Source organism: Heteronotia binoei, chromosome 15 (assembly GCF_032191835.1).
Source record: "Heteronotia binoei isolate CCM8104 ecotype False Entrance Well chromosome 15, APGP_CSIRO_Hbin_v1, whole genome shotgun sequence".
Lineage (NCBI taxonomy): Eukaryota > Metazoa > Chordata > Lepidosauria > Squamata > Gekkonidae > Heteronotia > Heteronotia binoei.
Window position 1 is genome coordinate 45,568,090 of NC_083237.1, and position 26,385 is coordinate 45,594,474.

Sequence of the window (26,385 nt, forward strand, 5' to 3'; positions counted from 1 at the left end):
ATGGCCCAGCAATTTATATTTTATTTAAATCCTAAAGAAGAACTCAAAGAGGCCTGCCTAGGATTTTTAGGATGTCTCCCATCCACACATTGACCAGACCATAATCAGGTCTGCTCCTATTCACTCATCTTTGTATGATGGGGTATTAGCACCTCCTTTTCTACATATGAACACAGAAGAAGCTGGCAGTGAGCAGGTCACAGGCTGGTAGGGATTCTCCCACTGAAGGTGCTGTCTGCCCCCTAGCCAGGAGCAAGCATGGAGCCTGAGAAATGGGTACATTTTACTGGGCCCAAGGTAACCTGCCTGGGCTATAGCCCATGTTCATATATGGTCAGTTTGTGATATTTTAGAACTAAAAGAGAAATTTTGAGAAAGGGATGGGATAATGGGAGGATGTTAGGTGGCCTGGTACCCTGTTTATGGAATGTTCTCTCCATGGAAGCTCACCTGTCACCTATGCAGTTAGGTACCAGGTTAAGATATTATCATCCAGGTATCTTCCCTGACTGTTTTTTTCAGCAGCCCTGGTAATTCTATTATTATTATTAATATGCCGATGTGCTGTTCTGATGCTTTAATTTAACCGGACCTATTTATTTATCTGCAGTGCTGCAGTCTGAGCTCCCTGCTCGTGACCTGAGTTCGATCCCGGCAGAAGCTGGGTTCAGGTAGCTGGCTCAAGGTTGACTCAGCCTTCCATCCTTCCAAGGTCAGAAACGAATACCCAGCTTGCTGGGGGGGAAGTGTAGATGACTGGGGAAGGCAATGGCAAACACCCTGTAAAAAAAGTCTGCTGTGAAAACGTCATGATGCAACGTCACCCCAGAGTCAGAAACGACTGGTGCTTGCACCTTTACCTTATATATTTATACTGATTTTGGTTACATTTTGGTTTGGGAGGTTTTTATGCTGTTGAGTTGTTGTTTTCTTTGCTTTTATGCTGGTTTGTGTGTTTGTCATGATTGATGATTAGAGGGTCTCCTTTATCACTCTTCTTCCTCTCATTTCATGAAGGGCAGAAAGAACCCCTGGTTATGGTGGCAGACAACAGTGTGGTAGGGTGAGGCTTTTATTTCCTATCAGGGCCATAGCCAGGATTTTACAAGTTGGGGGGCTGTTTAAAAAGTCAGGGGGCACTTTTTCCCATCCACTGCAGGGCTTGCTGCTTCTCAGAAGCTTTCTGGGGTAGGGGCTCTGAACGTAGCCAAATTGAGGAAGCCAACCCTAAAACTTTGGTGTGGAGAAGGGACTGCATCTTGGATGCTAGCAGAGGCATTTCCTTCCACCTCCCTCTTTCCCACCCTGGCACTTTGCAGCCAGAAGCTCTATCTGTCCAACCCACCCCCAAGTCCATTCCATGTGGCTATCTCTGCCACCCTCCTCTCCACCTGTGGCTTTTCCTGCTGCAGTGCACTGTGTCCTCCTCAGTCTCTCATGGCTTTGGCTGCCACTGATGACACTTTTAAAAAGCAGACTGCACCCCAGAGGCCCCCTGGAAGCTAGGGGGGCCCTTGCCTGTAAGTCAGAGGGCAGTGCCCCCACAGGCCCCTCTGTGGCTACGGCCTGTTTCCTACCCTCTTTCAAAGTAGCCCATTACTAATAATACTTAAAGGTGAAAAGAATGGAAATGAACCACAACACAATGTATCCAAAACATCAATGTCACATTGCTTCTGAAGCCTTAGCTCCATCTGTAGAACTACCTGCCTGTTTTTTCTAAACCTTAGCAAAACATCATTCCTTATACCCAATGTGGTAACCAGTGATGCTTACCTCCTGTTGCTATGGTAACGTGCCATAGGTGATGTCCATAAAAGGGGAAGGCAAACGATAGGGTGACTCTCTGTAGGATGACAGATGGCAATAACAGCATGAACAGCATATTTCCAAGAAGATTAAGACCAAACTGTACTTTAAAAATAAATCCAAATTCAAAGGCAGGTCAAAGGCAGACCAAGCCATCAACATATCTAATTCTCAATGTGGCCAAAGCTGTGGACATTTAAATTTGGAAAACTGGAGCCAAGGTAGATTTTTCTACAAGGTTGGAAAAAGACCCAAATTTGGGGGGGAAATGTGAAATCTTAAATAAAAAATAAATTATTACCAATAATAGCCTGTAACTTTAAGAAACAAATTCTTATTCTATGGTCGTTGCTAGACAACTACAACAGTATTGCCAGGTGAAGCCTTGATTTCTATCTATAGGATAGCGGAAAGGGTACTTTCCAGGACTGCTCACAGAAACTCATACCCTACCACAAATGTTGTTAGTCTTTAAGATGCTACTGGACTCTGACTCTTTTCTGCTGCTACAGACAGGCTAACACAGCTACCTGTCTTCATCTGTTTTGGCCTTTGAGGGAGGACCCATCATGGCCTCGCATAGCATCAGCCACTAGGTCACTTGCTACTACATGACTTGCATGATTTACCCAGGCCAAGCTGCTTGCTACTGCTCAACAGCAGTAACTCCATAAAAGCCATGGTGGTGTTCCAGTTAGAATTTCAAACTAGGAACTGGGAGATCCAGGTGAAAATCCCCATTCTGTCCTGGAAGCTCAGTGGGTGACCTTAAACTAGTCTCTCTCTCACACACACATATGGCCTTAACTGCCTCACAAGTTTGTTGTATTAAATGGAGGAGAGGACAGTAATCTAAGTTGTTTTGGGTCCCCCTTGTGGGAAAAGGTGGGGTACAAATGAAGTCAATAAATAGTAAATGTAGCTGAAGAAGGGGGCAGATAAAACATAGGTTGGTTGGTGGGTGAGAAGACCAGAACAAAGTGGAGAAAGGAGAGGATGTGGGGATTCCTGGAAGCAGGGAAAGAGGTAATCATCCGGGGACAGGGGCCTATTATACACTGGTCTTTTCCCTCACTTTCATCATGCATCCCCATCAGGGATTTTTTTGGTGATTCTGCATTTTCCCTCAATGTCACTGTGCATGTCCGCTGGGTTTTCTTTTTCATTCTGCACTCCCCCCCCCCCAGTTCTCAGTTTGCTTTCCACTTGCAGTTTTCCTGAGGTTTCTCAGACTTGTTTTGTGGCAGTCTTTTCTCTTGCTTCACTTCAAAGCCAAAGGTAAAATCCAAAAGCAGACAGATTCCCTTGTATTTCCTCCTCCCTCTTCCTTCCTCTCGGAGGTCACTCCCCACCCACATAGAGGCCATTCTGCCACTCTGCACTTTCTGCTGGATGTCCTACATGTTATGAGTTTTAACACTAAATGCTATCTGCCTGGGTGCATGGAAGTGCAGCGGGTGCAGAAGCAGTGCATTCTCCTTCTTCTCTGGACCTGTTGCCCCTCTTCTCCCTGGAGCAGGTCTCATGCATGTGCAGAGGCTTGCATGATGGATCTCCCTTCACCCACCACACCCGGCTGCATCTCGGAGGCCACTCCATCGCCCACATTGAGGTTGCCGCTGCCAAAGTACAAACCACCCAGTCAGTCGACCACCAAGCTTGTGTCCCTCTATGGGTCACCCATGCCTAGAGTGATGGCAAACCAAGGGGGATGGGGGAGCAGGGAGGAGAGGAGACAAACGGGTGGCTGCTGTGCGCCTTCTCCCTCATATGCACACTGGGCCAAGTCGGTGGCAGTTTCCCTGTGTTGGTTTCTCCTCAGCTCGCTTTGTCCTCCCTTCTCTTGACTGTCTGCCTGCCCACTGCTCCCAGCCAGCCAACGTTTGGGGCTCTTTAGCTTGAAGAAACATCGACTGAGGGGTGACATGATAGAGGTTTACAAGATTATGCATGTGATAGAGAAGGTAGAGAAAGAAGTACTTTTCTCCCTTTCTCACAATACGAGAACTCGTGGGCAGTCAATGAAATTGCTGGGCAGTCAGATTAGAACTGATAAAAGGAAGTACTTCTTCACCCAAAGGGTGATTAACATGTGGAATTCACTGCCACAAGAGGCTGTGGACAGCATAGACAGCTTCAAGAGGGGATTGGATAAGCATATGGAGCAGAGGTCAATCAGTGGCTATAAGGCACAGCCTATTGTTGGAACTCTCTATCTGGGGCAGTGATACTCTGTATTCTTGGTGCTTGGGGGAGGCAACTAGTGTCCTGGCCCCACTGGTGGACCTCCTGATGGCACTTGGTTTTTTTGGCCACTGTGTGACACAAAGTGTTGGACTGGATGGGCCATTGATCTGATCCAACATGGCTTTTCTTATGTTCTCTTATGACAGCCATTATCGTCGCTCCTCATCGGTGTACAATTTCAGTCAAAAGGAGGGGGGGTCATCAGTGCTGAATCAAATTGACAAGCTCTATAAAGGGGGGAGGGGGGAGGGAAAGACTGGCATTGAGTTGACTCTTTCACATTTTTCACACTGGCCGATAAAACTGACGGTACATTAGAGCTTGGTAATAAGAAAAGAGAGCTTCGTGACTGTAGTGTATCGTCAGCTGCACGCGCCCATGCGCAGAGGCGACTGGGCTGTCCCAGGCGCTCCAGCGTAGGGCGCGGAACTCCCCGCCAATCACCAGCTGTGGCGGGAAGTTTAACAGGTCAGGATTGGCCTGTCCTGTCCAGTAGGCTGTACCGGGGATTGTACATAAGCGGGACCCGGCCCGCGTGTTCCCTCTCTTGCAACGTGCTCCTAATAAAGAATGTTGCCCTATTTGCGTCTCCCGTTTGAGTACGTTACAGTGGCGACGAGGATGGGATCCTAGCCATATCGGCTACGTCGGAGACCAAGGGCACCACCAGGCCACGACCGCCGCCACAGCCACCATGGCCAACCAGGGCGGAAACACCGGTCACGTTGAGCCGTTCGACCCCGCGAATCCAGAGGCCTGGGAGTCCTACTTGGAGCGGGTCGAATGCTACCTGAGGGCCAACAAAGTCACGGAGGACAGTATGAAGAGGGACGTTCTCCTGAGCGTCTGCGGGGCGGCCACCTTCGAGATCGCCAAAGGTCTCTCGGCCCCCGCCCGTCTCACGGAGAAGTCCTTCGCGGAAGTCAGCAGACTCCTCACCGGCCACTTTTTGCCGCAGCCTTCGCGGGTGGCCGGCCGGTTCCTGTTCCACAGAAGGGACCAGGCTGCGGGAGAATCGGCTGCCGACTACCTGGCGGCCCTACGCAGGATTGCTGGGAACTGCAACTTTCCTCAGCTAGAGGAGACCCTGGCCGATCGCTTCACGTGGGGCCTCCGCGACGAGAGGCTCCAGCAGAAGCTCTTCGCCAAGGAAGAGCTCACCCTCCAGAGCGCCTTCAGCGAAGCTGTGGTGTTCGAAAGGACTTCGAGGACCTTTCCCAAGGCCCGCACGGACGCCGTCCACCACGAGGAGCTGGACCACGACCACCCGGAAGAGGGAGAAGCCTACCAGCTGTGCCGCCCAGCCGGGCCACCCAATCGAGCATCCCCGCGGCCCCGAGCGCCGGAACGTCCTCCAGCGTCGGAGAGGTCGCCAGCCCCCAAGTGCGCCAGCTGCGGCGACCCCCACGACAGACGGGACTGCCAGTACCGGACCTGGGACTGCCGGAGCTGTGGGAAGACCGGCCACATTGCGAGGGCCTGCCGGTCCAGGCCCAGCCGTCGGAGACCGGCCACCCACCAAGAGTCCGCGGAGTTCCACTCCACTGCATCCACGACCTTGCAGGTACTGAACTTGTCCCTAACAAAATCAAAATGGCGGTCCTAATAGAGGGAGCCCCATGCCAAATGGAGGTGGACTCGGGCTCCTCTATTTCCATTATATCGGAGGAGACCCTGAGGAATCTGTGTCCCGGGCAGCGGTTTCAGACAAGACCGGCGGACTTTGTTCTAAGAGACTTTCAGAAGAACCCGGTGCAGGTCACGGGGTGGGCCCGGGTGCATGTCGAGCGGGGGTCCTTTAGGGGGCCGCTGGACATCCTGGTGGTCAAGCGCCAGCTTACCACCCTACTAGGCCTGGTGTGGTTCAAACCCCTGGGAATACGGCTGGAAGGGGTGGGGCAAATCCTATCCACCAGTGGGTTCAGGGAGGTATGCCGCGAGTTCCCCGACGTGTTCGATGGGTCCCTGGGGAGCTACAAAGGGCCGGCCATCTCCCTACCGCTGGACCCCACGGTCCGACCAATCAGGCTCAAGGCCAGAAGGGTTCCTTTCGCCCTCAAGCCCAAGATAGAGGCTGAATTGGACCGGCTAACGGCCCAAGGGGTACTGGAACCAGTAGACTACGCCACGTGGGAGACCCCTATAGTCACACCGGTCAAGCCTAACAGGGAGGTGCGGATCTGTGCTGACTATAAGTGCACCATAAACAGGGCACTTCAAGACAATCCGTACCCAGTACCGGTAGTGAGCCACGTTCTGGCAGCCCTAGCAGGGTCAAAGATCTTTGGGAAGCTGGACCTGGCACAGGCATACCAGCAGCTCCCGGTAGATGAAAAAACGGCAGAGGCCCAAACCATTGTTACACACAGGGGGGCTTTCAGGGTGCGGAGGCTACAGTTCGGGGTGAGCGTGGCTCCGGGGATTTTCCAAAGCATAATGGACGCTCTCCTTAAAGGAATCCCCGGAGTCCAACCGTTTTTCGACGATGTTTTGATCGCTGCCCCGGACCCCGAAGAATTCAACAACCGCCTCAGAGAAGTGCTCCGCCGGTTCCAGTCTGCGGGGCTCAAGGTCAAGCGGGAAAAGTGCCTACTGGGAGTTCCGCAGGTGGAGTTCCTAGGGTTCGTCGTAGACGCAGCAGGAATCCACCCGACGGAAGAGAAAACACGAGCCATTGTACAAGCCCCGGCCCCCACTTGCGAAGCAGAACTCCAAAGTTTCTTGGGGTTGCTAAATTTTTATCACACGTTCCTCCCACACAAGGCAGCCTTGGCAGAGCCACTACACGGACTGCTGGACAAACACGCCCCGTGGGTATGGTGCAAACGCCAAGCCGCCGCGTTCCAGGCGGTTAAGGACACGCTGGTCTCAAATGCGGTGCTCCACCACTTTGACGAGCGCCTCCCGGTCATACTGGCTTGTGACGCATCACCATACGGGGTGGGCGCAGTCCTGGGGCACCAACTCCCGGACGGGAGGGAGGTGCCAGTAGCCTATTACTCCCGCACGCTAATGCCGGCAGAGCGCAATTACGCTCAGATTGATAAAGAGGCTCTGGCCATAGTAGTGGGGGTACACAAGTTCAACGATTACCTTTATGGGCGGAGGTTCACGATCGCCATCGACCACAAGGCGCTCTTGGGTCTGCTAGCGCCGGACCGCCAAACCCCACAAATACTGTCCCAGAGGGTACTGAGGTGGAACCAGTTCCTAAATTCCTACATGTACACACTGGTCCACCGAGCGGGCAAGTCCATGGGCCACGCAGACGTGCTCAGCCGTTTGCCGCTACCTGAAGTGGGCCCAGACCCCACCCCCGCGCACCATGTCATGCTAGTGGAGAGCCTCCCGGAGCAACCCCTCCACGCAGCGGAGGTCGCCAAGGCCACTCAGAAACACAAGACACTGGCATGGGTGCTCGACTGGGTGGTGAGGGGTTGGCCAGAAGGGAACATGGGGGAAGAATTCAAACCATATAAAACCAGGAGGGAGGAACTAGCAGCCCACAAAGGGTGCCTCTTATGGGGAAGTAGGGTGGTGGTCCTGCCCCCGCTACAAAACCGTGTTCTGGAGTCCCTACATGAGACCCACCCCGGCATAGTCAGAATGAAGGCCTTAGCCAGGAGCTACGTCTGGTGGCCAGGGATGGATGGGGAGATCGAGAGCTGGGTCCGAAGGTGCCAGGCATGCCAGGAGTCACGGCCCGAACCTCCCAGCGCCCCCGCCACAAGGTGGGAGTCCACCAGACAGCCGTGGTCGAGACTCCACCTCGACTTTGCGGGGCCATTCCAGGGGCAGGTCTTCCTGATAATCGTGGACGCCTACACCAAATGGCTGGAGGTCTTTCCCGTAGCATCCACGTCCTCAGCCTCCGCCATCCGAGCACTGCGCAGGGCATTATGCACCCATGGCATTCCAGACACTATTGTCTCAGACAACGGGGCGGCCTTCACCTCTGGGGAATTCCAGGCGTTTCTCCAGAGATACCTGATCAAACACATAAGGTCCGCCCCGTTCCATCCGGCCACCAACGGTCAGGCAGAGCGCATGGTGCGCACTACAAAAGAAGCCCTTAGCCGGATCATACAGGGGGATTGGGAACACCGACTGGTGGCTTTCCTGTTTGACAACCGGGTGATTCCCAACCCTGTCACGGGGGTAAGCCCGGCGGAACTCCTCATGGGGCGCAAGCTCATAACCCGGCTTGACAGGCTACACCCCGACAGGGCTTCGGACATTCGCGGGAACCCCGAGGTCCGGGACGCGGCCAGGGGTTTCTTTGCAGGCGATCCGGTATACGCCCGGAACTATGCGAGGGGCCCCGAATGGGTGGTGGGCCGAGTGCTACGGGTCACGGGGTCCCGCCACTACGATATATCAACCGAGGAGGGCCAGGTCGTACGGCGGCAGATCGACCAGCTACGCCGCCGCACGCTACCAGAAGAACCAGCGGACACGGAAGAGGCGAGACCCAGGGAAGAGCCAACCAGGGGCCGACCAGAGGACGCGGCCCCAACTCCCTTGATACCGACGCACGAAGCGCCCGGGCCAGCAGAGCCCAAAAGACCCGCGGAACCAGACCAGCAGCCCCGGGCCGCACCACCGCCCGCAGAGACACCAGCAGCAGAAGCCGCGCCTCCCCCACAGGACCCCCCAAGACGGTCCACCAGGGAGCGCCGACCTCCCGCGTATCTCAAGGACTATGTACATTAACCAGGGGGAAAGGGGTGTAGTGTATCGTCAGCTACACGCGCCCATGCGCAGAGGCGACTGGGCTGTCCTAGGCGCTCCAGCGTAGGGCGTGGAACCCCCCGCCAATCACCAGCTGTGGCGGGAAGTTTAACAGGTCAGGATTGGCCTGTCCTGTCCAGTAGGCTGTACCGGGGATTGTACATAAGCGGGACCCGGCCCGCGTGTTCCCTCTCTTGCAACGTGCTCCTAATAAAGAATGTTGCCCTATTTGCGTCTCCCGTTTGAGTACGTTACAGTGACTGCTCTAGTCAGTTTCATTCACGGAACTGAACAAGGAGGATTTAGATGGGAGGTGGTCACTGGACACTACTGCACAGCTGCAGTAGCACAATAGTGTACATTTAAAAAAACCTCTGGATGCCACCCTCAACTCATCACAAGTGACATCCCCAACCCAATTAAGCAAAAACTGTGGGTTTGGGCTGTAGCTGCAGAATACATACACAAAATACAGAATAAATACACTAGAGAGAAAAAAGAGGCAGGCTTGACGGCTCAGTTTCTCTGCTGTAAGCTGCGCATGCAGAAAAGGCCAGGGATACAGGGGGAAATGAGATAATGAGTTTCCCTACATTTGTGGGTTCTTCATCATATAACCAGGCCTAAGCAACTTGGCCAAACTTTTCTGAGGGAGAGGCTGCCAGGCCAGGACTAGGGAAGAAGGGAAAACTGAAGATGGAGGTGAGGAAGGAAGAGAAAGGTAGGCTGGCTGGTGGGCGAGAAGGAAGCAGGGAAAAGGGAGAAAGGCTATGGGGGCTTTCAGGAATGGTAAAAAGAAAATAGTGGGGGAGGGAAATTGAGATGCCCCTTGCAAGTCCTTATGGGTCCCCCACTTGTTTCCATATATTTGTACACTGATGTGACTAACTTCAACTAATTGTAGAGGAAGGGCAAGTAATTATTCAGAAAGCTGAAGCCGTATGTTGGGGTTCGGAGGGATAATGTGATTCCTTCACACAAAATGGGGTCTCCTCCAGTGAAGGAAGCCATCTAACAGAGGATGTGACCACTGCAGAAAGACTTAGCAGAAGGGGGTCAATGGCTTAAATCCCACGGGATCTTCGGCAATGCCATCTCAGCCAAGCCTTTCCTCTGGCTTTTGGTATTTTGCCAGGCACAGTGCAGTTTCCAAGCTTATCTTTGCTGATATAAACAGAAATTCTCAGGGTACTGAATTCTGCTCATGATCTTAGATCCTTAACATTTGTGTTATACATTCATGGAAGCACAGCTGAGTACAGATTTTATTGTGTGGGTGGAAAATTGGAACAGAACACTTCCTCAAAATGGGCCACAGCTTGGATCCTTTGATGAAGATCTTTAACTTTCTATATTTGGGTGCATTACCAAAGGCGTACGAAAACAATTAAAATGTATTCCTATGCAACTCCACATTCTGTATATTCTCATACCAAAAAAAAAAAAAGAGGTTCAATTGCACTGTGGTATTTTAACCATCCTCTTGTGGTTTTTATTTAAAAGTTTCACTAAAAGGATATAAGGGTCAGTTAGACCCCAATTACGGTGAAGGGAGGAAAGCACTGCATGCTCAAAGCACAGGAGAACTAGATGACCCTAAATACATATTTAAAATCATAATGTGAGCTCACATGTAATATGACAATAACTGCTTTTGCAGTACTTTCCTTTTGTTTAGTTCTTCAGAATTTAAGATTTTTTTTTAAATCCCTGACTGATGTCTTGTGAGTCACCACACAGAAAATAGTAGTCGGCAACACAAATAGCAGTTTTGTGTTACTGAAGCAGTTAAGAAAAATGTTTCAATACAAATATGCGATTTATAACTCTGGAAAAAATGAAAAATGCACATGTTGATGCAACAGTTATGTTGATGCCATAGTAACAATAAAGAGAGTTTGGAATCCCAGTAAATTTTGATTTTTCTTTCTTTGTTTGGGTTATAAAAAGAGGAAGAGAACTACTACCAGGAGATTAGGACCAAATGAAAAGTCACTTCCAGGAATGCCAGAGAGTGTTCAATTTAATTAATTTGTTAACAATTAAGTCCCTCCTCTTTCCGATGTCTCAAGGTGTTATTAAACAGAAGGACATCTAAGATAACGTCTCCAGGATAAAGATATCTAAAGAAATAACTCCTTTAGGCGAATGAAACCCAAAGGAGGGGCTGATGGCCAGAAAGGTAATATCTCTAGGATACTGATGTTCAGCAGACTTATTGTTAATATCAGTAATTTAAAGAATCTACATTCCATTATTTACCTGTTTAAAGGTATTATTTCCTCTATCAGTATACAACTACCTTAACTTAAAAATTGTTACAATGTTATTGTTATGTATAGCTCTATGGTTATGTTTCTAGAATTTACAATCACTTTGACCCAGATTACCTTTGGCATGTGGTGTGCTCTTTGCAAGGTGCTATATTGAGTCTTGGATGAAGAAATCTGATTGGATGGGTCTAGGTGCCTTAACTCCATGTGCTGGGGAAACTGCTGGCCTGATATTTATTAGTGTGCAATGCCAGCACTGCATAAAGCTAGAGAGAGTACAGTAACATTCGAGCTCAGTAGGATCAGGTGATCTGATGAGGCAATAAGAGTTTATCTGGCCTTATATAACTGTGGTCTCAGGCTGTGATCATCAATCTGAGCAATTTACAGGTTGATGTATGATCTTTGTTGAACTTAGGGTTGCTAGGTCCAACTCAGAAAATATCTGGGGACTTTGGGGGTGGAGCCAGGAGACTTCCCCATTCCCTAAAATAAAAATACACAAGGGCACTTTCCCTCAATACAGTCTTATTTTCTTCCTCCTCCAGCAGCTGTACTTCCACTAAATGAAAGTGAACCTGCACACACACTCTCACAAAGCAGCCAAAATAAACACAGCACGCACACACTTTTGTGATCTTACTGGTGCAATTTACTCATGGGAGCTGCTATATTTCAACAAACTTCTTCAGACTAACAGGAAAGTGAAAGCAGAGCAGCCTAGGGGATGGAGTTTTCCTCCAAACAAACAGAGGGACTCTGCCCATATCTCTTTCTCACATGCTTCACACTCACCAGGGAAACCCACATGGCCCTGCTTACTCGCCCAGCTCATTCAGCTTTCCTCTTGCTCAGATTTAAAGGCATACACACAGTCCAAAACACAGGCAGTTTCCGGGCTTCTTTTAAGCCTGCACAGATTTAAAGGCACATGGTGGCTGCTGGGGCGGGGAGATGTCTGCAAAACTGAGGGATCCCCCACTGGGACCTGGGGGCTGGCAAGCCTAGCTGAACTCAGATCCTATCCCTGTATGTCTTTTCTAGAAATAGCAGCTACTAATTTTTAAAAATCAATGGCAAATACATCTCAATTTATGCAAAACCTGTGACTTGATTGAGGTCTATCTGACCTTGGCACCACAGTAATTAAAGGCTTTTCAAAGCCTGGAAGGCAGCAGTAGATTGAAGGAGGAAAATGGCCCTGGAAAAGGGACCCTCCCTAGCCTGCCCTGAACCTATTCCTACCCAAAAAAGGGAGAGAGAGCCTACCCAGCCAGCCCTAAGCAGTAGGTGCTAAGCTAGGTGGGTGCATCATTTGCTGTGGTCGGGCAGGTGTGTCCCATCCCATCTTCTGGGCCAGGCAAGTGTGTCCGATCCCTCACTGTAGTGTGGCTGGACTGCACAGATATGTCACAATGAACCCTCCCCCTCCTCACCTCCACCTTGGTCCTAACTCTCTCTTTGAGTTTGGGAGGTTCTCGTGTGAGTGGAGAGCCAGTTTGGTGTAGTGGTCAAGTGTGCGGAATCTTATCTGAGAGAACCGGATTTGATTCCCACTCCTCCACTTGCACCTGCTGGAATGACCTTGGGTTAGCCATAGCTTTCACAGGAGTTGTCCTTGAAAGGGCAGCTGCTGTGAGAATCCTCTCAGCCCACCCACCTCACAGAGTGTCTGTTATGCGCGGAGAAGATATAGGAGATTGTAAGCTGCTCTGAGTTTCTGATTCAGAGAGAAGGGCGGGGTATAAATCTGCAGTCTTCTTCTTCTTAACAGGGCAGGGGGGAGCCCCCAGGACAACATCTCACTAGGCCTTTCCTGATGGCCTTAATGGCCTCTCTGACCCTGATGGAAGAGTTAAAAATGTGACCAGGCTCTTCTACTTTATGGACAGCACAGATTTAACCCAAGATTACCTTGTACTAGTAAAGACTTCTGTTACTGTTGCAAAGGGAAGAGGAGAATTGGTACTCAACAAAAACGATCAACAAAACGTTTGAAGGCTGCTAAACACTGAAGGATGCAGGGAAGCATCCAAGTCCCCTGAATGGCCACAGAATGAACACTATAGGCGTCAAGTTGCACCTTTAAGACCAACTTAGTTTTATTCAGAACGTAAGCTTTTGTGTAATCTCTAAGTACACTTCACCTGACGAGGAATCTGGTACACTGAGCAAAGCCACACGTTTTCTCTCTGATGAAGTGTGCTTAGAGAGTACATGAAAGCTTACATTCTGAATAAAACTAAGTTGGTCTTAAAGGTGCAACTTGACTCCTATTTTGTTCTACTACTTCAGACCAATATGGCCAACTACTTGGATCTAAGAATGGACAACAGATAGCGAAGAGGTAAACTCACCGCAGCCTGCCTGTGCGTATTGGACAAGATCCCATGGACCCTGACTTGGGTCCTGTTGGCTTCTGCTATGTTCACCCAAAGGTCCTTGGCTCGCGCTTCACCTGGACCATAAATCCGGGATATGTAATAGTTGTGGTTGTCTTCCTGTGAAAACAAAGATCATTCGTGAAGGATGCTTGCAACCCATGTAGCTCCTGTGACCTTAGACTCTGTGTTGTGGCCTCATCTGGCGTGAGAACAGTGCAAGATGGAAGAAGAAGAAGAATAGCTTTTTCTAGCAATTGCACCAGGCTACAGAATGGAATGGAATGCATATAGTAGTAATTGCAAATGTGGCTCTCTGTGAGAGACTCTACAGAGAGAGTACCACTGGTTTACTATCTTCACTTTCAGATGTTAGGGGAAAACAATGACCCAGAAGGAGACTAGGGTTGTTTCCACATGGGGATTCTCCCCGTGTGGAGAATAGGAAGTCTTTGCATTTAAAGGGAACATCCACACAACTTTGTGCTCATTCACAGCATGATTCATAGGCTTCCCCCTTTAAACTTATTTTATCCAGTTCAAAGTGGGAAACTGCAGGGTTGCTGTGTCCGCATCTGGAGGAAGACTAGCCTGCAGATTCTGTTCCTTAAAAACTTGTTCAGAGGGAGGGGTTTTGCTACACTGATACTTATTCCCGGATGTTTTGATGCTTCTTCTATTGCTTTAAATGGTACATGTTGTCTTTCTGACCAACATCATGTGATTACTATGGAGACCAGAAGAGTTACACTTAGCCAAAGCCATCAAAACGCCCAGCTTTATATTCCTCAGGAAGTGTCTCCAATGGCAGGGAAACAGGTCAGGGAGGCAATTCTCTACATGTGTGAAAAAAGGAAATCATAGGCACACAGACCAAGTTAACCAAATTGATTGCAGTCACAAGAAACAGTTTGCCATACCAACAGTAGAAATTGTGGACAGGATTCTATACCTTGTTGGCTGCTGCTGGATGATCCAGTTTCTAATATACATTTGAGTTGGAGGGCACCTTTAAAACTAACCTAGTTTTATTCTGGGTATAAGTTTTCGTGTGTATGCACCCTTTTTGAGAAAAGAAAGCTTATACCTAGAATAAAACTTTGTCTTAAAGGTGCCAGTGGGCTCAACCTTTGCTTTGCCGTTCAGACCAACAGTGCTACTGACCTGACACTTTCTGTGGTTGCACTGTACAACAAAATCCCAACCCCATTTTAAAATGCAGTGAGCGCAATACAACAGAAACAACAGCTGGTTTATATGTGAATTGAGCAATACAACAAGCACACTCCATCCACGCATACATACCACATCATCATGAGTGGTAGCTGAATATTTGGACTAATTCTACAAATCATCACTGCATTTGAGGTAATAAAACAAATTTGTTGGATGTTGCATTCATCAATGGATTATTATATGAGCATGACAGCTAGGTTCAAATCTAGTAACTCCTCAGAGACCAATAGGGGAGGGACGGTGGCTCAGTGGTAGAGCATCTGCTTAGGAAGCAGAAGGTCCCAGGTTCAATCCTTGGCATCTCCAAAAAAGGGTCCAGGCAAATAGGTGTAAAAAAACCTCAGCTTGAGACCCTGGAGAGCCACTGCCAGTCTGAGAGACAATACTGACTTTGATGGACTAAAGGTCTGATTCAGTATAAGGCAGCTTCATATGTTCAATAAGAATTTTGGGATGTACACTTTTAACAGTCAAAGCTCTAGAGAAAATGGCCACTTTGGAAGGCACACAGTATGGCATTATACTCCATTGAAGTCCCTCCCGTCACCAAACCCTGCCTTCCTCAGGCCCCCAAAATCTCCAGATATTTTCCAACCCACAGTTGGCAACCCTAGAGCTCTACAACACTTGCAGTGTGTACAGATATACATTGATGACCTTTAACTTATTATATAGAAATGGAATTGCCTCATTGATGAATTTTTGATGCATTGTACAATCTGATCAGTACTGAATGAGTTGACTAGGTATATTTATTTTTCTGTTGTATATGACATTTGTTATTTGTTGGTCATAAATCAGTTTCTTCAAAAATTAGGAGGAAACCAAGAGTGATACTGGCCATCACTTCTCACCGCCTGAAACCTTCACCCATAGAGTTGCCAGGTCTGTGTTGGATACCTGGAGACTTTGGGAGTAGAGCTGGGAGAGGGCGGGGTTTGGGGAGGGGAGGAGCATCAGCATAGTGCAATGCCATAGAGCCCACCCCTCAAAGCAGCCATTTTCTCCAGGGGATCTCTGCCAGCTGGAGATCAGTTGTAAAAGCAGGAGATCTCCAGGCCCCACCTGGAGACTGTGTAAACCACAAGGAAAGAACACAGGAGGTTGCAAACAAAAAAATAAAGACGTGTTCTTTGAAAATTCATCACAACACTTAAAGAAGACTTTCAAATTTACCAGTCTTATTTATAAAGTGAAAATTACTTAAGAGAATTAAACCATTCTTTCAATAGAGCAAAATCATTCACAGACAAAAATATTTATATGAACAAACCAACAGTGAAGAATTCAGTATAAGGTAGAAAAGTTCACCACATAAGAGTCCATAAGGATGCACTACTCAAAAGTAGTTTTTTTGTTGACACGCAGACTTTTCCTTGCAAAAATAGATAGGATATTCAATGATGCTATGAATGTTCTGTAGAATGGATTCAGATATTGAAGATAAGTACTATTGATAACATGATTCCCAGGTAAAATTTTGTGTTTCGATTAATAACTTCCTCTGATCAATATACTTCGATAATCTGGAACCAATGCTCAGAAGTATTTTACATGCAGTAAGTCAATTTCTTACAGTGGCATTAGCAGTCTACCTTATACTGAATTCTTTATTGTTGGTTTGTTCATATAAATATTTTTGTTTGCTCTGTTGAAAGAGTGGTTTAGTTCTCTAAGTAACTTTCACTTTATAAATAAGATTAGTAAATTTGAAAGACTTCTTTAAGTGTTGTGATTAATTTTCAAAGAACACATCTTCTTTTTTTGTTTGCAACCCACCTGGAGACCTGTAACCCTCAGGACAGCTCACTCTTTACTGCTTGATTCCCCAAACATCTTCACAGATAGGCAACAAGCCTATTTGTAGTGGAGCTTCTCCATTCCCCATGTCACACAAGAGTAATGTGGTCTTTAAAGACATCTAGAGAATGAGGAGAAAAGAACAGGAGAAGATTCCCACTGAATCAGAATTGATGGCAACCTCTTCTGCACAGAATCCAACTAGCAGGTTCCTTGCAGATGCTGCACAGAAATCTCCCAGATCAAATCAACAAGGAAGGGCCAATAGACAAGGCATAGAGTCCAAGGCCTTTTCCTGATATTGCCTCACAAAAACACAAGGGAAGCCATCTTGGATCAGGCCAATGGCCCATCCAGTCTAACACTCTGTATCACACAGTGGCTAAAACCCAGGTGTCATCAGGAAGTTCACCAGTGGGGCCAGAATTCTAGAAGCCCTCCCACTGTGTCTCCCCAAGCACCAAGACAACAACTGCCCCAGACATAGCATGTCCTCAGCACTGGTATTCAGAAGTTTACTGCCTCTGGATATGAAGGTTCCCTGTTGTAACTATGGATAAGGAGCACTAGCTGCTTGAGGGAGAGGAAGTGCAGCAGTAGAGTAAGGAAAGGCAATAGCGATGGCAGAGGTTGCTATGCCCTCCCCAAACCTACTGCCTGAGGCTACCGCTGACCTCATTGCATTATAGAGCCAGCTATGCTGTAGAACCAAGCCTTGACCTATCAGTGCAGTTGCTGTTCTGCTGTGCCTTCTTAGTTGGCTGGGGGATAGACAGAGAAAGAGAAAATCACTTCTACTCAATTGAACTAGTTATACATCCCAAAGAGAACACTTTTTAGGCTTGCAAGGTGGTGCTGGGGAATAGGACGGAAATTCTGCTAATGAAGAATCATTTAATACGACAGGAGTTTCCCCCTTCCTCATTACAGCAAATCTGTTTCAGTGCCTGAAATAAGATAGGCGGGGGATTTCTAATTAAAAGATTCTGATTATTTTGTAGGGGGAAAGGAGAATGGAGAACCTATCTGGGTCTTTTCCTTATGCATTGGACTTTTAATGGTTTCTTTAAAGAGCCAGTTTGGTGTAGTGGTTAAGTGTGTGGACTCTTATCTGGGAGAACCGGGTTTGATTCCCCACTTCTCCACTTACTGCTGGAATGGTCTTGGGTTAGCCATAGCTATCACAGAAGTTGTCTTTGAAAGGGCAGCTGCTGTGAAAGCCCTTTTAGCCCCACAGGGTGTCTGTTGTGTCTGTTGTGGGGGGAGAAGATATAGGACAGGGGTGGCCAATGGTAGCTCTCCAGATGTTTTTTGCCTACAATTCCCATCAGTCCCAGCCAGCATGGCCAATGGCTGGGGCTGATGGGAGTTGTAGGCAAAAAACATCTGGAGAGCTACTGTTGACCACCCCTGATATAGGAGATTGTAAGACGCTCTGAGTCTCTGATTCAGAGAGAAGGGCAGGGCATAAATCTGCAGTCTTCTTCTTCTTTCTGTTTATATTATATATCTTCAGACTGCATTGCTGGAAAATTCAGTTCACACATTACGGTATCCACAGTTTGGGTCTGAGGTCTCCATCCTGTGCTATTGTCAGCTGTGAGCTGTGGGTTCACCCAAATTCTTGAAATCACAGTGCCTGACCTGGATCAGGACCTCAAGACATGTGGTGAAGGAGCTTCAGCAGTCTTTCTGCAACTTGATATGGTCCTGAGGGGTGCTCAGGGGACCACTGGGAAAACCCAGGTTTCCCAGAATACATAGAGGTTTCACCAATAGGTCAAAAGCACCCCCCAGAATATTTTTTTTGGGGAAGGATGAAGCCCCTTCTCCATGTGATCATGGTCCTCATCCAGACTAAGCACCTTGCACACTGGAAGTGAGAAGAAGGCATAACTCATATCCGACTGTTACACAGAGTGGGGATGCCAAGACCAGGCTGTGTACTCCATATCGTGCAAAATCGGCCCTTTCAACTGTATTCATACATTCCTTCCCTTACATGTAAAGGCACGAAGATGCAGAATTAACAGATCCCCCACTCTTGCCTCATGTCCTTTCTCCCTGGGAGATTCCACGCACCAGACAAGAGCTGTCATGCAATAGCAGGTCTTAGGACATGGATGGAAAGCATGTGATAATAACAACCTTGCCAAAACAATGCTTGTCTGGATCAGATTAGTGTCCAGGGATGGGGCAAAAACTTTTGGGCATCGTATGGACATAGTCTTAAATCCTATGGATGAAAGGAAGTGCTGTAGGGTTGCCAATCTCGAGGGGGTAGCAAAACCTAGAGTACCACAGTACAGATCAATTTATATAAACACCAAAAAAACCTGTGGAAAATTGACAAACAATATTAAAGATGAATTTATAAATGTTAGTTATTCGAAAACACTTTTTCGCATTTAGCAAAGTACAAAACATCACAGATTTCAAAATCCAACATGCGAAGAATAAAGTTTTAAAATTATTTTTTATTCATCGTGTCAATTATTGACTTCATACGCTTATAGGCCATTCGCCTGCATCCGCGGGTAAATTAAAGTGCCAGGGCCAGGAATATTCCATGTGCAGTCCATTCTTTCTTTCTTTTTCAAATATTGCCATACGCAATGCTTCATCATTTTGAAACTTCTTAGAAAAGTGGGTTGTCAACAGCCTCTGACAGTAAAGCCGCCTATATTATTGTTTCTGAATGAACCTTTGTCAAAGAGACATATCCCACTCATCACAACATCGCGAAACACTTCATGTAGCACTAGCCCTGGAGAAAACTCTCGATCAGTTCACTTGGTGAAAATGGCTGCTTTGGAAGGTGGAGGTTATACCTCACTGAAGCCCCTCCCCTCCCCAATCCCTGCCCTCCAAAGACTCCACCTTCAAAATCTCCAAGTATTTCCCAACCCGGAGCTGGCAACCCTAGAAGTGAGACATAAATAAGTGGTTGATGCCTCAGTCCCCAGCTGAACATCACCATACAGGCTCATAGAGGAGGAGGACAAGGTGGAGATTGGATTGATACCCCGTTCTTCCCTACCCGAAGGAGTCTCAGAGTGGCTTACAATCACCTTTCCCTTCTCCTCCCCACAACAGACACCTTGTGAGGCAGGTGGGAGCTCTGACAGAAACTATTCTTGAGAGGAACAGCTCTGCGAGAACTTATGACTGACTCAAGATCACATCAGCAGGTGCATGTGGAGGAGTGGGGAAATCAAACTCAGTTCTCCCAGATAAGAGTCCACACATTTAACCACTACACCAAACAGTAGCTCAGCATCCATCCGTCTTCTAACCTTGTCTGTTCAAACGCCCTGAGGACAGTGAACAAGAACTTGTCTGTCAGTTCTCCAGCATGTAGCAAACAGAGATATCTCATCCCCAAACTGAGGCTTCTGGCTGTCGTAACTATTCGCTGCTGGCAAACCTCTCCTCCAAGTATTTATTTAATCCTTGTTAAACCTGTTGATGCTTGCAGCCTGTCTCGGCTTTCTATGGAATTGAATTTCACGGGTTAATTACACTTAAATTTTTAGAAGGTCTCTGTTATGTTTTATTTTCTACAGCTCACTTGCTGCTTATAAATTTCAGCAGCTGGATCCAAGAGGGTTTTTTAAAAAAAACTTTGTAGGAAAATAATTTTTTCTCTATTTATTCCCTCCAATAATAACAGAGTCCAGCAGCAAAACAGAGAAAATGGCACACAGATATACGGAATAAAGAAAATAAATTCATTGTAGTGTAAAGCTTTGCAAGCCAGAGTCTGCTTTGGCAGATGTTTTGGCTCCTATATGCAGCAATAAATCTGTTCATCTTTAAGTCGTCACTTAAATTGTTACTTTGTTGCTCTTGCAGCAACAAAATTTGCTGTCCCCTCTGGAATTCTCTCTCCGGTCTTCTAATTGAGTTTCCAATCAGTCACATATTATTTTTTTTCTACATTGGGCTTTTTGTGACTTCAGGTCACCTACAAACAATCCTAAACCGAATTACACCTTCCGTTGAAATCAATGGGGTTTAGCAGGGTGTAAGTCTGTTCTAGAGTAAACAGCGGAGACCTTTTTGACTTTGAAAACAAACCAAAGGACCTGGCACAATTCAAGTTCCACGCTAGCCAAATTTTAATTCTTGGAACGCCATCAAAACCGGGTGGATTTCACAGCAATGTCGAAGGCAGGATCTGGCCTCCAATACAGGGCTTTAGGGGCTGTCTGTCTCTTTTACCATGGTGATGAGCCAAGATTCCAGTTTTGTTCAAAAGGGTGTTAATTCAGGATTTGCCCCACTAATGTTTAAGGACAAATGCGCTAAGCTGGAGGTGCTGACCCGGTGATCTTTTTCCACAAAGGATTTGTCAACAAGGCTGAGAGACGAGTTCATTGAAGAAAAAAAAATGAATTCCTCTTCTATTGTTAGCCAGAACAATTGCTTCCTTGGACCTGTGGTTCCACAATACTTAATTCATAAATGAAAAGAGACTGGAGTTTATAAGCAACTTGGAAGGCTTGCCCTGACACCCAAATTTGCAGGATGGCAGAGGAGTTTTCTGGCTCTTCAGGGAACATGAGAGCTTGCCGCTTGCCAGTCTTCAGGTGACACTTGCCAGTCCTCAGCTTGCCACTTGCCAGTCCTCAGGTGACTTTGGGCCCATCACAGTTTTTCAACATAACATACCTCACAGGGTGGTTGTTGGGATGATAGAGGAGAAGAAAATAATGCAACAAGCCACTTTAGGTCCCTATGAACGATCAATAAAATAAGCAGGCTGGTCTTCCGGATCTTTCTTCTCTCTGGCCCTACAGCCTGCAGACTTGAGTGGTATCCAGACTTTGATAACATTCCCTGTCTCATGCAGATGTTGGGTGGGGTGTACATGTCAGCTCGATGACTGGCATTGCCCCTCCTTCCCGACTGTTTGGGGACTTCATGCAACTACCTTTTAGGCTCAGAAGCACTCTTTTCCTTTAACAGGACTCAGTCTATTCAAAGCTGAGCACCGCCAATGAAAAAAACAACAGATTTTGGCCTAAGACCTGGGAGATTTAGCTCACACAGAATTCTGGGATAAGTCCAGCTACACGTTCAGGACTGAGATTTCTTGCTGGAGGTAAACCCAGAGGCAATGGCAAGTTGCGAAAAGGCCAGCAGCAAAGCCATCACTCCGGCTGTCCCATTTTCTCATTTGCAAAGAGACAGGCTAGCAGCTTCCAATGTGTTCTCAATAAAATAAAAGGGGGGGGGAGAGTGAAATAAATTAACACAGCAAATGCCAGAGATGGGTGGACTTGGCTGCTCTCTCGCCCTTCAGCATTACCTCATCCCTGGATCACTGTTATGTCCCAATCTGCCACCTTGATTTGGTTACAGCAGAAATTAAGAGGAGAGAAAGAAAACAGGCAAAGGAGAAAGGGGAAGGAAAAAGTAATCTCGAAACAAGCGTGTTCTGCAAGAAGGAAATAAAGCTTTATAGTCTCCATTTGGTACTTGATGGAATTTGTTTTCCACTCTGTTTCCCCCCCCCCCCCTTCCCCTCTAAATTCTTACTTAATCTGAGTCCTCCAGCAAACTCCAGAGACAGGGGATGCTGTTTAGACCAGTTCAATTTTATTACGATCAGATCCAACTGACAAGAACATTATCAACTACACAGGCATTCAAGTTAAGCTCCAGTTAAAATGGAAACAGAAAATTTAACAAAAATCTAGATAAAATTACACAGTAGAAAGAGAAGAAAATATAAAACACATATAATAATATTATAGATAACTGTGGCGGATCTGGCCTGTGTCAGTTGGCAGGCCCTGGTTCTGGCTACTCCTCCCTGCCTCCTCAAAAACAGCACTGTTAGGGATGCCAGCCTCTAGGTGGGATTCCCTGAATTACAGCTCATCTGCAGACAACAGAGATCAGTTTCCCTGAAGAAAATGGATGCTTTGGAGAGTAAACTCAGTGGCATTATAGCCCACTGGGGTCCCTATCCTCCCCAAGCTCCATCCCCAAATTTGCAGGAGTTTCCCAATCAGGATCTGGCTATACTTCCCCATCCCCGCTGTGGCCAGGGAGGACCTGGAAGCCCAACCCCTTGAGGAGTTTTTGAAGGCAGCCTCATTTCAGTCGGCTGTGCCCACTTTGGCATTCTGGCTCTCCTGATGCCTCAGAAAGGCCCATGTTCAGTTCTGCTAGGAACCAGCAACATGTGCCTCAGCCAAGGCCTCTTGGGGTGTCACTGCCAACAACACTAAATTCTCTCTTCTTTTCTACTTCTAGTCAGTTTAAACCATAGGGAAGGAGATTTTGTAGAAGCATTAGGAAAGACCTCTTAATTCTTATAAGCATTTAGGCATGGAAACAACCCAAGAGAGCCACGGAATCTGTTCATGGCAGTTTTTAAGGGGGGGCGAAACCAGCAAATTTTTGGAGATACGATATAAGATACATACAGAATTATGCAGAACTTGCACATTATTATGAAGTACACAAGTTAGGTACCCAACCACATATCATCACGTATGACTTGTTGGTTCTCCTCAGTTCCTACATTTTTGGTGCCCTATGGAATCAGATCAGGACCACGGTATATGTGGAGAAGGGGCTTTAGGTTCCATCACACTGTCATTTTCTCAGCCTGAAACAGTGCTGGAGGGAGCTATCAGTCCTGACAGGGAAACTCACATATATCCCAGGGATAATTTCAGCTTGGGAAAATGGCACAGGGAGGAAGGCTGAAGGTCCTTCTCCATCCACACAATGGCCATGATCCTTACCACACACCCAATGATTGAGGAGAACTTGCAACTCATGTGCGATTGTGGTATGTCTGACAAGAGGCCAGGGACCTTGAGCCAATCTGTGTGCACATAGGTTTGCTAACTCCAGGCTGGAAAATTCCTGGAGGGAGGAGATCCTCGGATGGGTGGGGTTTGAGGAGGGGAGGGGCCTCAGTGGGGTATAAAGCCATAGAGTCCACCGCCAAAGCAGCCATTTAATCCAGGTGAATTGATACATGTAGTCTGGAGATAATGTATAATTCTAGGAGGTTGCCATGCCCCACCTTGTCGTGATGGGATGATCATATTGTGGGTGTTTGATGTATCAACTGGCCTGTGTTACTATACCTTTTTCAGCAACATGATCTACAGCAGGGGTGGCCAAACTGTGGCTCAGGAGCCACATGTGGCTCTTTCACACATATTGTGTGGCTCTCAAAGGGCCCCCAGCCCAGTCAGCTGGTGGTTTGGAGAAGGCATTTAATGTTAAAGTGACTTTCTTTCCACCTCTTTCTTCCCTCCCCATCTGTTTTTCCTTCCTTCTTTCCTGTTTTGCGGCTCTCAAACAGCTGATGTTTATTCTATGTGGCTTTTATCTTAAGCAAGTTTGGCCACCCCGATCTACTAGCAAATGAGATTTGGGGGTGGGGCACAGACTGGGGCACCATACAATTATATGGCTTCCAGGGCAAGACTTGGATGTGATGTCATTCCTGCAGATTGAGCTGCCATTGAAAACTACAGAGCTGGTGCAAAGTTGGCAACTGTGGTCTCTCTGCCAATCCACAACTGCATGCTGGGTCTAGGAGTGGTACTTTCCAGCTGTGTGGGCTTAGGATCCCAGCTCTTTCCCAGTCAAGCAGCAATGCCTTGCAATGAAGTAAGCAAGTCTCAAGTTGGCCTCTAAAATTCTGCAATTTCAGCCCACAGCTGGAGCATCAAAACTTTTCAGCGACAGCAGCTGCTGTCACACCATTAAAGTGTGCGGCACATTTCCCCCTGTATTGATTTGGATTCATTAAAATTCGTTCCCCTTTCATCTTAGACGTGACTCACACTTTGATTCCAGAGCACATGAACAATGGGCCATTGATCTGCTCAAATTGTAGAATTCTTCCCTATAATCAAGCACACTCCTATAAGCCTTCTGTTTTCTTCAACTTTTAGTAGAATGTTAAAGAGGGGCAAACTTTCTAGGAACGAGTCTGGACAAAAATCATGCTATTTTGCAGTGCTGGATTAAACCCTGTGGAGGCCCCCAGGCAGGTGAAATCTCGGGGGGGGGGGGAGTGCTTTGCAAATTATCTCAGAGTCAGAGTGCCCGCCCCACTGCCTACAGCCCCCACTGCAGCCTGCAGGCATCTTCTCAGAAGCCCCTTTGACAAAGCTGCAAGGGAGAAGCAGAGGGAGGCAAAGACGGGCTAAGTTGCTGGTTGCACGCGCAGGCTAGGAGGGCTGCAAACAGGGGGGAAAGTCAGCCCGGGGCCCCTAAAGGCATGGGGGCCCATAGGCCAGTGCCTACTGGCCTAATTGTTAATCCAGTCCTGCTATTTTGCATCATAGACATCTTGTAGACTTTAGGCAAATTACGTTGCCCACAGTCACTGGGCACATTAAAACCCTAAATTTCAGTCCTGGGAGAAGGCCGCCTGTGAATGCTAAAAAAATAAGATCACTACCAAGACAGCAAGGGTCACAATAAGATGGTACAAAATGAAATATAAAAAGAACATTCATTTGGAGTCATGCACAGGCCTATTACACACACAAATCTTACTGCAGATTTTCAGAGCAGCAAACCTTTAATCTTGACTTTAGATTCTGTGCTTGACTTACATACAGTTCTTTATCCTCCAGTGTATTTATTCTGTAGCTACAATTTTAAACATGCACTCTTCTAAATCAGGGTGGAACGTTACTTGAGATGTGTTAGGGGTGGCATTCAAAAGTTTTGGGTTTTTTGTAAAAAAATTACACATTTGCCCTATTGCAGCTGTGCAGGAGTGTCCAGCAAGTGCCTTCTATTTAAATCCTCATGATTCAGGTTTTTACACATGCATTTTAGTGTGTTGAATGAAAGGGAACAGAAAGGAAGACAGGCAAAGGAGGAAGGGAACCCTATGTTGAAACTGATCAGACTTTTTTTTTGAAACTGACAAGCAGCTGAGAAGCCCTATTTTCCATCTTGTAGAGCACTACGGGATTCTCTGCTGTGTTATTAGCCACAGTGAAAAATGGGAGTCACACAATCTCATAATACGGGCGGATATGTTAAGGATACAGAATGCCATGGGAGAACCCACTGACACTGGCAGTGCAAGCTATGATCATTGGCAATGTGTGCACACTCGTGCAAGGTTGGCTGCAACTCTACCACACTTTGCACAGGGCTGCAATTTGTATGCGGGAGGAGTCCCCTGGCAGAAACTCTGGAGAGCTTTTTCAGTTTTTCACCAATGCTCTGGTGCAGCTGCATAGTGATGCTAATTTCCTGTCCCTTCTTGGAAATTTGTGTGGTTTTTATCTTTGGGATTCTCTAATTTTACCCTGCACACTGGTTGTGATCTTGGCAGGTTTTATTTTTAACAGCCTCTTCTGTGTGGATTGCACTCTGTTCTCCAGATCAGTGGTCCCCAATCTGTGCAGCACCAGGGACCAGCACCAGGGCCGGCCCAATCACCATGGCCCCTGGGTCAGCAGGGTGGGGGCAACGAATTTGGCCCCGTGCCCCACAGCCATGCAGCCTTGCTGCTCCACCCCCCCCCCCCCCATGGTGCTTCCTCCACTCTCCATTTTTACGATTTTAAGGCCAGGGAAGGGGTGGTGAAAGAGCCTTCCCTGGCTTTTTAAAGGCTGACACACACACCCTGCTGATTGGCAGGGGAAACATCCTCAGAAGCAGCAGGCAACCCGCTGAAGAAGTGGCACCGCCCTTGCCTCCTCTCCACTTCCTTCCCACATCCAGGAAGGAAGTGGAGAGGAGGCAAGGGCAGCGCCGCTTGTTCAGTGGGTCGCCCACTGCTGCTGTGGAGGTTTTCCCCACCGATCAGCTGGTCGGGGGGGGGGGGGGGTGTCGGCCTTTAAAGAGCCGGGGAAGGCAGTGCTTCACTGTCCCTTCCTGGCCTTAAAATTGTAAAAACA

The 26,385-nt window shown here is 47.6% G+C and overlaps 1 protein-coding gene across 3 annotated transcripts in view; it reads right to left on the bottom strand.

Annotated features, from left to right (window-relative positions):
- Window positions 1–26,385, bottom strand: part of PLXDC1 (plexin domain containing 1) — a 95,214-nt gene that overhangs the window by 36,468 nt on the left and 32,361 nt on the right. For all 3 annotated transcript variants that reach the window (XM_060256407.1, XM_060256408.1, XM_060256406.1), the window contains exons 3-4: window positions 13,418–13,561; window positions 1,777–1,846 (exon numbers count right to left, since the gene is read on the bottom strand). In XM_060256407.1, coding sequence (XP_060112390.1) covers window positions 1,777–1,846; window positions 13,418–13,561 — 214 coding nt within the window. The remainder of the gene's footprint in view (window positions 1–1,776; window positions 1,847–13,417; window positions 13,562–26,385) is intronic.